The sequence below is a fragment of the Salmo trutta genome, chromosome 25 (genome assembly GCF_901001165.1).
Source record: "Salmo trutta chromosome 25, fSalTru1.1, whole genome shotgun sequence".
Taxonomy (NCBI): Eukaryota; Metazoa; Chordata; class Actinopteri; order Salmoniformes; family Salmonidae; genus Salmo; species Salmo trutta.
Window position 1 is genome coordinate 19,573,240 of NC_042981.1, and position 12,860 is coordinate 19,586,099.

The 12,860-nt window shown below is 46.2% G+C and overlaps 1 protein-coding gene across 12 annotated transcripts in view; it reads right to left on the reverse strand.

Annotated features, from left to right (window-relative positions):
* The window catches only part of LOC115162131 (ral GTPase-activating protein subunit alpha-1), a 116,515-nt gene that overhangs the window by 64,943 nt on the left and 38,712 nt on the right, over positions 1 to 12,860 (reverse strand). For 11 of the 12 annotated variants that reach the window (XR_003869487.1, XM_029713135.1, XM_029713143.1 and 8 more), the window contains 12 exons: positions 11,081 to 11,269; positions 7,953 to 8,071; positions 7,578 to 7,788; positions 7,102 to 7,284; positions 6,396 to 6,554; positions 6,028 to 6,221; positions 5,735 to 5,833; positions 4,106 to 4,261; positions 3,857 to 3,985; positions 3,426 to 3,551; positions 1,810 to 1,868; positions 1,123 to 1,231 (listed from right to left, as the gene is read on the reverse strand). Coding sequence is in view for 11 of the 12 variants with exons in the window: in XM_029713135.1 (XP_029568995.1) it covers positions 1,123 to 1,231; positions 1,810 to 1,868; positions 3,426 to 3,551; positions 3,857 to 3,985; positions 4,106 to 4,261; positions 5,735 to 5,833; positions 6,028 to 6,221; positions 6,396 to 6,554; positions 7,102 to 7,284; positions 7,578 to 7,788; positions 7,953 to 8,071; positions 11,081 to 11,269 (1,733 nt within the window). In the remaining variant the exon portion in view is untranslated. Of the gene's footprint in view, positions 1 to 1,122; positions 1,232 to 1,809; positions 1,869 to 3,425; positions 3,552 to 3,856; positions 3,986 to 4,105; positions 4,262 to 5,734; positions 5,834 to 6,027; positions 6,222 to 6,395; positions 6,555 to 7,101; positions 7,285 to 7,577; positions 7,789 to 7,952; positions 8,072 to 11,080; positions 11,324 to 12,860 lie in introns of all 12 variants that reach the window. The other variant, XM_029713141.1, reaches the window with a different exon arrangement.

A 12,860-nucleotide genomic window follows, 5' to 3' on the forward strand; every position in this document is an offset into this window, starting at 1 on the left:
CCGCATCAAAGGGACGATGGATAGGGCCATGTACTGTCAAATCTTGGGTGAGAACCTCCTTCCCTCAGCCAGGGCATTGAAAATGGGTCATGGATGGGTATTCCAGCATGACAATGACCCAAAACCCACGGCCAAGGCAACAAAGGAGTGGCTCAAGAAGAAGCACATTAAGGTCCTGGAGTGGCCTAGCCAGTCTCCAGACCTTAATCCCATAGAAAATCTGTGGAGGGAGCTGAAGGTTCGAGTTGCCAAACGTCAGCCTTGAAACCTTAATGACTTGGAGAAGATCTGCAAAGAGGAGTGGGACAAAATCCCTCCTTAGATGTGTTCAAACCTGGTGGCCAACTACAAGAAACGTCTGACCTCTGTGATTGCCAACAAGGGTTTTGCCACCAAGTACTAAGTCATGTTTTGCAGAGGGGTCAAATACTTATTTCCCTCATTAAAATGTAAATCATTTCATAACATTTTTGACATGCGTTTTTCTGGATATTTTTTGTTGTTATTCTGTCTCTCACTGTTCAAATAAACCTACTATTAAAATTATAGACTGATCATTTCTTTGTAAGTGGGCAAACGTACAAAATCAGCAGGGGATCAAATACTTTTTTCCCCCACTGTACATACTAATCAGACATAATATCACTATTAATCAGAGTGTTCATTTTCAGAAGGTGATTTCATTTCTGCGTATCTAATTTGTAAACATATCCATCTTAATAAATTATAACTTTTTTATATTACCCAAAAAATGAACACCCATCAAAATAAAGTTATCTTTCTTCTCTTTCTTGTGATGCAAGTGTCAAGGCGATGTGTTATATCCTAGATGAAGCTTTAGCGACGTTATAGACGCCCAATTCAGCCATTATCGGAGTGCTTGACAGGTCATTACAAAAATGGTTGTAACGTTAACAGGAAAAAATGACAGGCACAAGAGTCGCAGGAGTAAAATGAACGCAATCAATCCAGTACGCTTTAAGTGACTAGTGGATTTTTCAGCTCAAACATAGGAAGTAGATGGCTGAAAATGACAGCTCCTCATGTGAGGCATGGGCATTGTTAACAATATATTCCATTTAGCAGAAGTGGCATATTACTATATCAAATAGAGCTGGTTACCTTTAGAGTGACACAGATGACGTTGAGGGCTTCTTTGATCTGAGGGTGCTGGGTGCCGTGGACCAACTCCTCACACAGCCAGATACCCAGACTGCACAGGGCCACACACCTGACGGGGCCAAACACAACATAACACAACTCCCGTTCATTTTCCATTGGGCTGTTTTTTATTTAACGGACCCAAATGACATACATTAGCCCATTATAAATAGCTTTAATATTTTGAGTCACAGTTGGTAACCAATAAACACAAATACACATACATAAATGCATAATCAACTAACAATACCAATGTCAGTGTGATATTGAATGAGACTAACAGGGACAATACACAGGGAAGACTACAGTATAACCAAGGCCAGCTTGTATTAGTCACCAGAGCCCATACAGTGACACCCTCCTCCCCATTCCCTCGCCTCATTTTTCTTACAATAATCTGCTGCTTGGCAGATGTCTTCCTCCAGTCAGGGACAGGCAAAGACTGTGTCCTTTATGGTACCCTATTCTCTATACAGGCCGCTGGTCAGAAGTAGTGCACTATGTCGGGAATAGGGTACCATTTGGTTGTTTGGTTTGTGGGGATGGGTGGTTGTGGTTTGTTGGTGGGGATGGGTGGTTGGTTGGTTGGTTGGTGGGTGTGGGTGGTTGGTTTGTTGGTGGGGATGGTTGGTTGGTTGGTCTTCATACCTGGCTGGGGCTGAAGGCTCATCTATGGCTGAACTCAGGATGTGTTTGATGATGTGTTCCTGAAACGAAGGACAGGGTCTATCAATAAATGATAAATGAATCAATAATTAACTGATTGAGAGATGAATGCACCCATCAGCCTGTTTTATTCTCCACTGAACAACAGGTGTGCTGCTAAACCACACACGCAGGCGCACACACACAAAACAGACTCTCTACTGGCTGAATTAACCGGTGTTTTGTCATTCACAACCAGACCCAGGCTATCAGATGCCATAATGTGAAATTCTCTGTCCAAATATGAAACACTCTTATGCATGAAATTAGCTCTTTAACCAGCAATCAACAACAACATGCGGCACAATAACAACGAGGCCCTGTGAATGGGCGCCTGGGACATAGCTGATCACCCACTAGAGAGTTAGATACCCTAGCACTACTTCTCCCTCAGTACCACAGGGGGAAGAAATGAAAAGGTAATAGGGTTTAATGTGGGTTTGATACAACATCAAACAATAGGTGGCTTGGGTGGTCTAATGGTTACCAGTGGTCAAGTGGTCTAATGGTTACTAGTGGTCTAGTGGTTACTAGTGATCTTGTGGTTACTAGTGGTTACTAGTGGCCTCGTGGTTACTAGTGGTCTCGTGGTTACTAGTGGTTACTAGTGGTCTCGTGGTTACTAGTGGTTACTAGTGGTCTCATGGTTACTAGTGGCCTCGTGGTTACTAGTGGTCTCGTGGTTACTAGTGGTCTCATGGTTACTAGTGGTCTCGTGGTTACTAGTGGTCTAGTGGTTACTAGTGGTCTCGTGGTTACTAGTGGTTACTAGTGGTCACCAGTGGTCTCATGGTTACTAGTGGTTACTAGTGGTCTCGTGGTTACTAGTGGTCTAGTGGTTACTAGTGGTCTCATGGCTACTAGTGGTCTAGTGGTTACTAATGGTCTAGTGGTTACTAGTGGTTACTAATGGTCTAGTGGTTACTAGTGATCTTGTGGTTACTAATGGTCTAGTGGTTACTAATGGTCTAGTGATTACTAGTGATCTTGTGGTTACTAGTGGTTACGTGGTTACTCGTGGTTACTAGTGGTTACTAATGGTCTAGTGGTTACTAGTGATCTTGTGGTTACTAGTGGTTACTAGTGGTCTCGTGGTCACTAGTGATCTTGTGGTTACTAGTGATCTTGTGGTTACTAGTGGTTACTAGTGGTCTCATGGTTACTAGTGGTCTCGTGGTTACTAGTGGTCTCATTGTTACTAGTGGTCTCATTGTTACTAGTGGTTACTAGTGGTTACTAGTGGTCTAGTGGTTGGTGCCGCCACCTCCAGTATATTAATACCGGTGTGAATGTGGGTAATAACCTCAAACCCCACTGCCATTTGACACACTGTGTCCCTCTCCTATCTTTCCAATATATCCCTCTCTCTGACCATCGGTTCAATAAAATCACACAAACTACCATATCTTTAAAAAAATATAAAAACAATCAAAAAGCAATAGGGGCAATAAATAAATGTTCAATAACCAACCGTGGAGCGGTACCTACAGGTTGAAGCAATAGAATAAAGCAGGTTGAAAATGTAGAGTTAACCGACCACCCTACATGAGGACAGTTACCTTAACGTCTCTGAACTTGGTTATGACCACGTCAGCGGTGGTGGGGTGTAGGGCAGGCAGCTCCTCATATAGGTTAGGGAAACACACCAGAGAACCCAGCAGGATCTGAGCCTCCACCCGTGGGGCCTGACAGTGACAAACAGGGGGGCAAACTCAGAAGACTACAGTGTTGAAACAGATCATTGAACTGTACTGGGGGAGGTGTTGTGTGGTGCATCCAGAAGTATGTGTACAGTATATTGAAGCAGGTTTTCTGATTCAAAATGAGGGGAGAATTAAAACACCTCAAAATGTAAAGTGAATCTGCACTTAAGAGAAGAAACATAAGTCAGTCAGTCGGCCAATAAGTCAGTCAGTCCTAACAGACATCTTTTCCAGTGCATTACGATCATAATCAGAGAGATAGTGAATTGCAGCAGTGTTGTTCTCACATTGAGGGAGGAGCAGGCTGTGACTCTGCTGGCTGCGATGATGAAATCCAGGATAAGCATGGTGGCTCCAGGCAGCCCGATGGAGAAGAACCGAGGAGAACAGTGCTTAATGATGGTGTTCACTATGTCCTGAGGAACACAGAGGGAACAGTATTTAACAGAGGGTAGTGATAACTGCAGCCAACACACTCTCTCTCTCAGTCTTCCTCTCCCTCTCAGAAACACACAAGCGCACGAAAACACACACACCTGGTCGACGTGCATAAGGCCACAGTGCATGATGTTGTAGAAGTGTGTGAGGAAGTCTGAGTTGGGCGATACGTCCTGCCTCCTCTTCATGATCTTACAGATGAGTTTGTAGGCGTGTAGCTTCCCCTGTTTGTACCTCTCTGTCAGCATGGTCGCCTGTACAGGGGACCAAGTGTTAAACATAATACATTTTATATTTGAGATTCTTCAAAGTAGCCACCCTTTGCCTTGACAGCTTTGCACACGCTTGGCATTCTCTCAACCAGCTTCATGAGGTAGTCACCTGGAATGCATTTCAATTAATAGGTGTGCCTTACCAAAAAAGTTAATTTGTGGAATTTCTTTCCTTCTTAATGCATTTGAGCCAATCAGTTGTGTTGTGACAAGGTAGTGGTGGTATACAAAAGATAGCCCTATTTGGTAAAAGACCAAGACCATATTATGGCAAGAACAGCTCAAATAAGCAAAGAGAACTGACAGTCCATCATTACTTTAAGACATGAAGGTCAGTCAATCCGGAAAATTTCAATAACTAAGTGCAGTCGCAAAAACCATCAAGCGCTATGTTGAAACTAGCTCTCATGAGGACTGCCACAGGAAAGGAAGACACAGAGAAGACAGCAGAGTTAACTCTGCTGCAGAGGATAAGTTCATTAGAGTTAACTGCACCTCAGATTACAACCCGAATAAATAACAGACACATCTCAACACCAAATGTTCAGAGGAGACTACGTGAATCAGGCCTTCATGGTCGAATTGCTGCAAAGAAACCACTAAGAGACTTGCTTGGGCCAAGAAACATGAACAATGGACATTAGACCAGTGTAAATCTGTCCTTTGGTCTGATGAGTCCAAATTTTAGATTTTTGGTTCCAACTGCCATGTCTTTGTGAGACGCAGAGTAGGTGAATGGGTGATATCCGCATGTGTGGTTCCCACCGTGAAGCATGGAGGAGGAAGTGTGATGGTGTCGGGGTGCTTTGCTGGTGACACTGTCAGTGATTTATTTAGAATTCAAGGCACACTTAACCAGCATGGCTACCACAGCATTCTGCAGTGATACGCCATCCCATCTGGTTTGCGCTTAGTGGGACTATCATTTGTTTTTCAACAGGACAATAACCCAACACATCTCCAGGCTGTGTAAGGGCTATTTGACCAAGAAGGAGAGTGATGGAGTACTGCATCAGATGATCTGGCCTCCACAATCACCCGACCTCAACCCAATTGAGATGATTTGGGATGAGTTGGGATGCAGAGCGAAGGAAAAGCAGCCAACAAGTGCCCAGCATATGTGGGAACTCCTTCAAGACTGTTGGAAAAGGATTCCAGGTGAAGCTGGTTGAAAGAATGCCAAGAGTGTGCAAAGCTGTCAAAGGCAAAGGGTGGCTACTTTGAAGAATTTAAAATCTATTTTGATTTGTTTAACACTTTTTTGGTAACTACATGATTCCATATGTGTTATTTCATAGTTTTGATGCCGCTATTATTCGACAATGTAGAAAATAGTAAAAATAAAGTAAAACCCTTGAATGAGTAGGTGTGTCCAAACTTTTAACTGGTACTGTATGTTACCTTCAAAGTACATGTATTTTATAACGTAATGGAACAGTGAGGGGTAATACTTACTTTGAAGAGCCAGGGGGTGAGGATCCGGAGGGGAGGGATGAGGACCGGGGGAGGAGGAGATGACTGGTTGTCCAGAGAGATGCCCAGATTATCTCTGATCTGATGAGAGAGGGAGGAAGGAGAAAGAAGAAAGAAAAGAGAGAGTGAGAGAAGATAGGAGAAAAAGAAAGAAAGGAGAGAGAAAGAGAGATAAAGAGTAAATTAATGTCGTGAATGAGTGTCTTACATACATTGATCCAGTAACTTCCATTCTTGTATTGAGTACACAGTCTGATTCCCGTATGGTTCCTCACCTTGGCCAGGTTTTGCCACAGCTCACAGAGGTAGTCAAAGACTTGCGCGTGGATCTCTGGGTCCTTAATGGTGTTCACATCACCCAGAATGCCTAGCATCCTCCGCCACATCACCGTGGCAACGTCAGCGTGCCAACCGGTCAGGGAGCCACCAGCCATCACACTGCAGTCCTCTGTAGGAAACTCACTGGTTTCTGAGAGGAGGGAAAAGGGGGACAACACTTTTGAGTACACTGTTAGTATGTAAGTAAGGCTGAGTGTGTAGTGTGTTTGTGTTGTGTGACAAATAGGTTTGGGACCATTTAAGTATGGGTAGTGACTAGATAAGCCAGTTACTATGGAGAGCAGTGTGGGTGTGTGTGTATTACCCAGGTCATCAGGAGTGTGTAGTACAGAGTGATGTAGTTTCTCATCCAGCTGCAGGTCCTCATGCTGCAGCCCTATGTGTTCAGCGGTCAGGGTGGCTGGAGACGGGCTCTGTGAGCAGGAACCACCCAGGGAATGCATCGGGGACGCACTCTCTGAACCTGGATGGAGGCACACAGAGATTGATGTAATGAATTAGGTAGACATTGTATAATAATAATTTACTGGATTGAATCCATATTTTATCATGGATTTCTATGAGCTTTGCCAGATGATCAAATTAATGTGGGAAAGTCACTAAGATGTATAAAAGGGTGAGTGATGTGGACATTGAAAGCCGATGTGTTCTGATTTGTGAATCTGCAACTCTGACCTGTGATGGTGTCTGCAGACAGGCCTTGCTGACTCAGACTGCTGGTCTCTGAGTCTGTGTGTGTGTGTGTGTGTGTGTGTGTGTGTGTGTGTGTGTGTGTGTGTGTGTGTGTGTGTGTGTGTGTCTCTCTCTCTGACCTGTGATGGTGATGGCGTCTGCAGACAGGCCGTGCTGGCTCAGACTGCTGGTCTCTGAGTCTGTGTGTGTGTGTGTGTGTGTGTGTCTCTCTCTGACCTGTGATGGTGATGGCGTCTGCAGACAGGCCGTGCTGGCTCAGACTGCTGGTCTCTGAGTCTGTGTGTGTGTGTGTGTGTGTGTGTGTGTCTCTCTCTGACCTGTGATGGTGATGGCGTCTGCAGACAGGCCGTGCTGGCTCAGACTGCTGGTCTCTGAATCTATGTGCAGGGTGGTGAGGCTGGACAGCTCCTGTTCCTCTGCAGTCTGGGGCACCCCTCCAAGGCTAGCGTTATCCTGGTCCAAAGACCCCGCACCACAGCCATCCAGACCAAAGCTGAAATCTAACAGCATAGTGCCACCCAGTGGTCAGTACAAGTAGTAGTCCTCCAGCATGTCAAGAGCAATATACAATTCACGCCCACTCCGATCTACTCCCACTCCACCACAATCCACTCCAATCCCCTCCACTACTATGTTACTTAGTTACAGAACCAGGTTTTTTACACAACCAATATGCATGCAAAGCAAGTGTGAGCTAACTGATATAAATCATGATTTATAACCTGTGATATCCTCAAAAACACGAGTCACTGATTTAACGAGATGTGATGTCACCTGTGGTGATGTCACTTACTTTCCAGCTTGCAGTTGGCGTACTGGAAGGCGTTGAAGGAGTCTGATTGGCTGTCGGAGCTGATGACGTCGCTGCTGCTGGCGGGGGAGGTCCACTCAGAGGGCACACCGGGGTCGTCCACGGGTTGTGTGACGTTCTGACGGTCCAGGAGCTCCGGCAGGTCTTTGGGGATCTCCAGACTACCGGGGCTACTGCCACGCCTCGTCATGCCCTGCAGAGAGAGGTAGAGAGGAGAAGTTAGTACTCTAATGTTTTGACTAAACATATAGAGAGCATGAGCTGAGAACATTCACTTATTCACTCAGCTCAGAAATTGTGTGTGTGCACGCGCATGCGTGCATGAGAAATGAAAAATAAAATTGAAAGGTGATTTACAGAGGTGCCTCTCGCTCGCAGACGCTCTTGGATAAATTCGTCCATCAGGTCTCCAAAGTTTTGGTTGCCGTTATCACTGGACACAGCACGCGTCGTCTGACTAGGGTCCTCCTTGTTGCCTGTGTTCAGGCAGAGAGCAAAGGACACACACGTCACCCCACTGTCAGAAGATACTGACACACACAGCTACAAGCATCTTCACATGTTTATCCTACAGATCTCAACACAACACCATTGGACTAAAATATTGAATGCATGTCATTCCTATAGGCAGTGGATAATGTTAAGTTCAGAAATGTATGCCTGTGTAAAAGTATCAGTCAATAAAGTAAGGTAACTGGTGTTGTATGTGCTGTTAAATAGAGATTAAGAATTAAGGTAACTGCTGCACAATTCTCAACGAAACAACCTTAAAGAAAATCCAACCAACACAACTGAGTCCAACCAGTAAAGCGATGCAGGAGTTACTCACATGCATGCAGTCAGAGAGAGAGAGAGAGAGAGAGAGAGAGAGAGAGGGAGAGAGAGAGAGAACCTTGTCTTGTCTAAGCCATGAGTACAGCCCACCACAGAACAGAACAGAGATTAGTCTAGCTATGTAAAATGCACTGTGGTTGGGTGAGGGAGCAGTCAGTTAGTCTAGCTATGTAAAATGCACTGTGGTTGGGTGAGGGAGCGGTAAGTTAGTCTAGCTATGTAAACTGCACTGTGGTTGGGTGAGGGAGCGACCAGTCAGTTAGTGTGTTAACTGGGTAGCCAAGGGAAACTGAAAGATGAGGCAGCATACATATGAAGGCCATGATACATTAATTAACAGTTATTGTATTCACTTAAATGTTGAGCTGGATTGTCAAAGAGAAGCAGAGGGCATAGACTATGTCCCCATCCCGTGAAATTTCTCTGGTTAGTTTGAACTTTCAACTGTGTTTATGTTCTAAACTAGTGACCTGCCATTAAAAATGTGTGTTTCTACTGCCCTAAGAAGCCACTACTTCATGTTCTGCTAACCCAAAGATTATGGCAAGCTGTGTCAACTGCCAATGTTAAAATAGTATCTAGCTACTCCAGTGAAATTTAGTGGAAGAAAAAATAAGAGACATTGGACTTTGTGGTAGAGTGTCATTGAAGTGACTCAAGAGGGCCCAGCTCAATGCGTGGTGCTGAAATCCTATTCTCCATCAGAACGGTTATACTGCCCCCACCTGTTAGGAGGTATATTGACATGTGGTTATTAGAGCATCAGCTTAGACTATAGGACACAGATACATTTCCCAGTTTCATGTATATATGGAAGAAATGGACTTCATAGACCAGTATCATGCTACACTATGTGTTCTGTGTCAATTTATCAATGTAAATGAGTTAGATAGCCAGTTTTGCCCAGTAGATTTGCCCTCAGTGTGTGCAGTGAATGTGTTGTACAGTGTTGGGTTGATATGATAGAGAAGGTGGAGGGGGAGGTGTGAGGCCGCATGCATCATTCAGGGAAGGAAGAGGAGGGGCAGAAGAGATTTAGTCAAAGAAGCTGTAGGAGGAGGGGAGAGCCATCCCAAGAGGAGGGGTCTTTGGCCGGGCTTTGGTTCTTTTTTGGGATCGTGTCTGCTACTTTAAAACAGGAAAGACAAAAAAAAAAGCTTAAATTCAATCCGCATTCAGCAAAAACAGTTAATAAAGAAAACTGAAAAAGATGGAGGAGATAGAACGGTGGTGCTTTGTGTTTTTGTTTCATTTTGTAGTTTGTTTTTCCATGTTGTGGTAGTGCCTTGGAGCACAGCGACGCTCCTCAAGTCTCTCACCTGGTGCTTTCTTTCCAAAATAGCCCAATACATGAGTGTACAGGTCCCTCAGGGGCGCCTCTGTGGCCACGCCAGGGGCTTTGCTCTGCCGCTGCGGTGATGCGGAGCCGGTGGCGTGGGCCTTGGGCTTGGAGAGAGCATGGACCACAGATTTATACACACCGCCCAACAGAGCCCCCTGCTGCTGCCGAGAAGGACTGATCCCTGACTCCGCATCCTGGGACCTGGACCGGGTCCCACGAGGCCGAAGGGAGGAGCGCCCCAGACGGACACGTCCTGGCTCTGTCGCATGACCCCCCACTCCACTGGCCTCCCGTTCCGGCTGCTCCCCGCTTCCGCTCACCCCCTCCCCTCCTGAACTCTCTTTACCCTTTGACCCCCCCAACCCTGCCCCAGCCCTTCCAAACCCCACCCCTCCTACAGGGCTGCTGAAGTGGCCGAGGCGGCGCAGCCTGGTCCTCCAGTAGGCCTCCTTGGAGTCTAGAGGGTTGTGGAACTGGACAGACTCTGTGGAGGGCCGGAAGCTGACGTGTACCCCTCCCCCTGCCCCATGGTGCTTTTTGGGCCTACCCCGGACCAGCCTGGGCTTCAGGGAGTGGTGGAGGTTGAGGGACTGCTGCTGGGGCTGAGGGGCCTGTTGGCCTGAACCTCCTGTTTCATTATTATACTCACACTCTGTGGCGTCTTGCCTGACCAAGTGGGGCTCTTCCCTATTCTCTGTTCCCCGAGTAGTTACCTGCTGGTCAAGACTAGAGCTCCCCCTGCTGATCAGCTCCCAGTCATCACTCTGTTCCAAACACTCATAGATACTCTTCTCAGCAGGCTGCTGCTCTGCCTCTGTACTGTTCTCTTCTGCTGAGTTTAAGATGCTATGCTGCCTTACCTGGACCTGTCTCCTGACCTGCTGTGACCCTGACTGTACCATCACAGTGCGACCCTCCACAGCGTCACTAGGGCCACCCCTCTCCCCCTCTCCACCTCCCTCCTCCAGGCTTATGTGCATCAGGTACTCCCTGAGAGAACTAAGCAGGTCCTCCTCCCCCTGCATCTCCCCCTCCCCATCTCTCTCAGAGGACTGGGTGGAGGAGGAGGAGGCTCCACCACATGTCCAGTCAGGGGCAGGGGGGCGGGGGCCTATCATCTGCCACAGGTAGTCATAGATGCTATCCCCCACTTCCAGAGAGTCCAACCTGCTACCTGGGGCTGTGTGGGGGTTGGGGGGGTGCAGGGAGTGGCTCCTGGAGGAGCAAGGGGGGTGGTGGGTGTGGTGGGGGGCAAAGACAGCGGTGATGGTGGAGTGAGAGGGGGGACTGTCAGGGACAGGAAGTGCACCTTTGACCCTCTCAGCGATGAAGGGTTCCATGATGTCAGAAGCGCTGCTGCTGCGGGGGAGCGTAGGCCCCTGGGGATCCAGGTCACTGGATGCTGAGAACACCTCAGAGGCCGGGGTATTCTCGCTCTGGGAGCAGTGGCGGATCCTGGGTCCCCGAGAGGTCATGGCCATGGGGGGGTCCTCCATATCTGGACAAAGGGGATACACAGGGCACAGCTCACTGGAGAGGGGTCCTACCAACTCTACGTGCAGGAAAACACAGCGAAGGGAATGGATCAGTAACATACACCACACCATGGTGCAACAATATGATCATATACAGTCATATATTTTCCACATTTCGTTAATTTACAGCCTCATTATAAAATGGATTCAATAGTTGTTGTTTTTTCATCAATCTACACACAACACCCCAAAATGACAAAGCAAAAACCGGTTTAAAAATTTTAGCAAATGTATTAAAAATAAAAAACAGAAATACCTTATTTACATACAGTACCAGGCAAAATTTTGGACACAACTACTCATTCAAGGGGTTTTCTTTATTTTTACTATTTTCTACATTGTAGAATATTAGCGAAGGCATCAAAACTATGAAATAACACATATGGAATCATTTGATTCTTCAAAGTAGCCACCCTTTGCCTTGTTGATAGATTTGCAAACTCTTGGCATTCTCTCAACCAGCTTCACCTGGAATGCTTTTACAACAGTTTTGAAGGAGTTCCCACATATGCTGAGCACTTGTTGGCTGCTTTTCCTTCACTCCGGAGTTCAACTCATCCCAAACCATCCGCAATTGGGTTGAGGTCGGGTGATTGTGGCAGCCAGGTCATCTGATGTAGCACTCCATCGCTCTCCTTCTTGGTCAAACAGCCCTTACACAGCCTGGAGGTGTGCTGGGTTATTGTCCTGTTGAAAAACAAATGATAGTCCCACTAAGCGCAAACCAGATGGGATGGTGTATCACTTCAGAATTCTGTGGTAGCCATGCTGGTTAAGTGTGCTTTGAATTCTAAATAAATCACTGACAGTGTCATCAGCAAAGCACCCCCAAACCATTACAACTCCTCCTCCATGCTTCACGGTGGGAACCACACATGCGGAGAATGAGATCATGCGCTCACCTACTCTGCGTCTCAAATTTGGACTCATCAGACCAAGACAGATTTCCACCGGTCTAATGTCCACTGCTCGTGTTTCTTGGCCCAAGCAAGTCTCTTCTTATTATTGGTGTCCTTTAGTAGTGGTTTCTTTGCAGCAATTTGACCATGAAGGCCTGATTCACGCAGTCTCCTCTGAACAGTTGATGTTGAGATGTGTCTGTTACTTGAACTCTGTGAAGCATTTATTTGGGCTGCAATTTCTGAGGCCGGTAACTCTAATGAACTTAACCTCTGCAGTAGAGGTAACTCTGGGTCTTCCTTTCCTGTGGCGGTCCTCATGAGAGCCAGTTTCATCATAGAGCTTCATGGTTTTCGCGACTGCGCTTGAAGAAACTTTTAAAGTCCTTAAAATGTTCTGCTTTAACTGACCTTCATGTCTTAAAGTAATGATGGACAGTCGTTTCTCTTTGCTTATTTGAGCTGTTCTTGCCATAATATGGATTTGGTCTTTTACTAAAAAGGGCGATCTTCTGTACATCACCCCTACCTTGTAACAACACAACTGATTGGCTCAAACGCATTAAGAAGGAAAGAAATTCCACAAATGAACTTTTAACAAGGCACACCTGTTAATGGAAATTCATTCCAGGTGACTACCTCATGAAGCTGGATG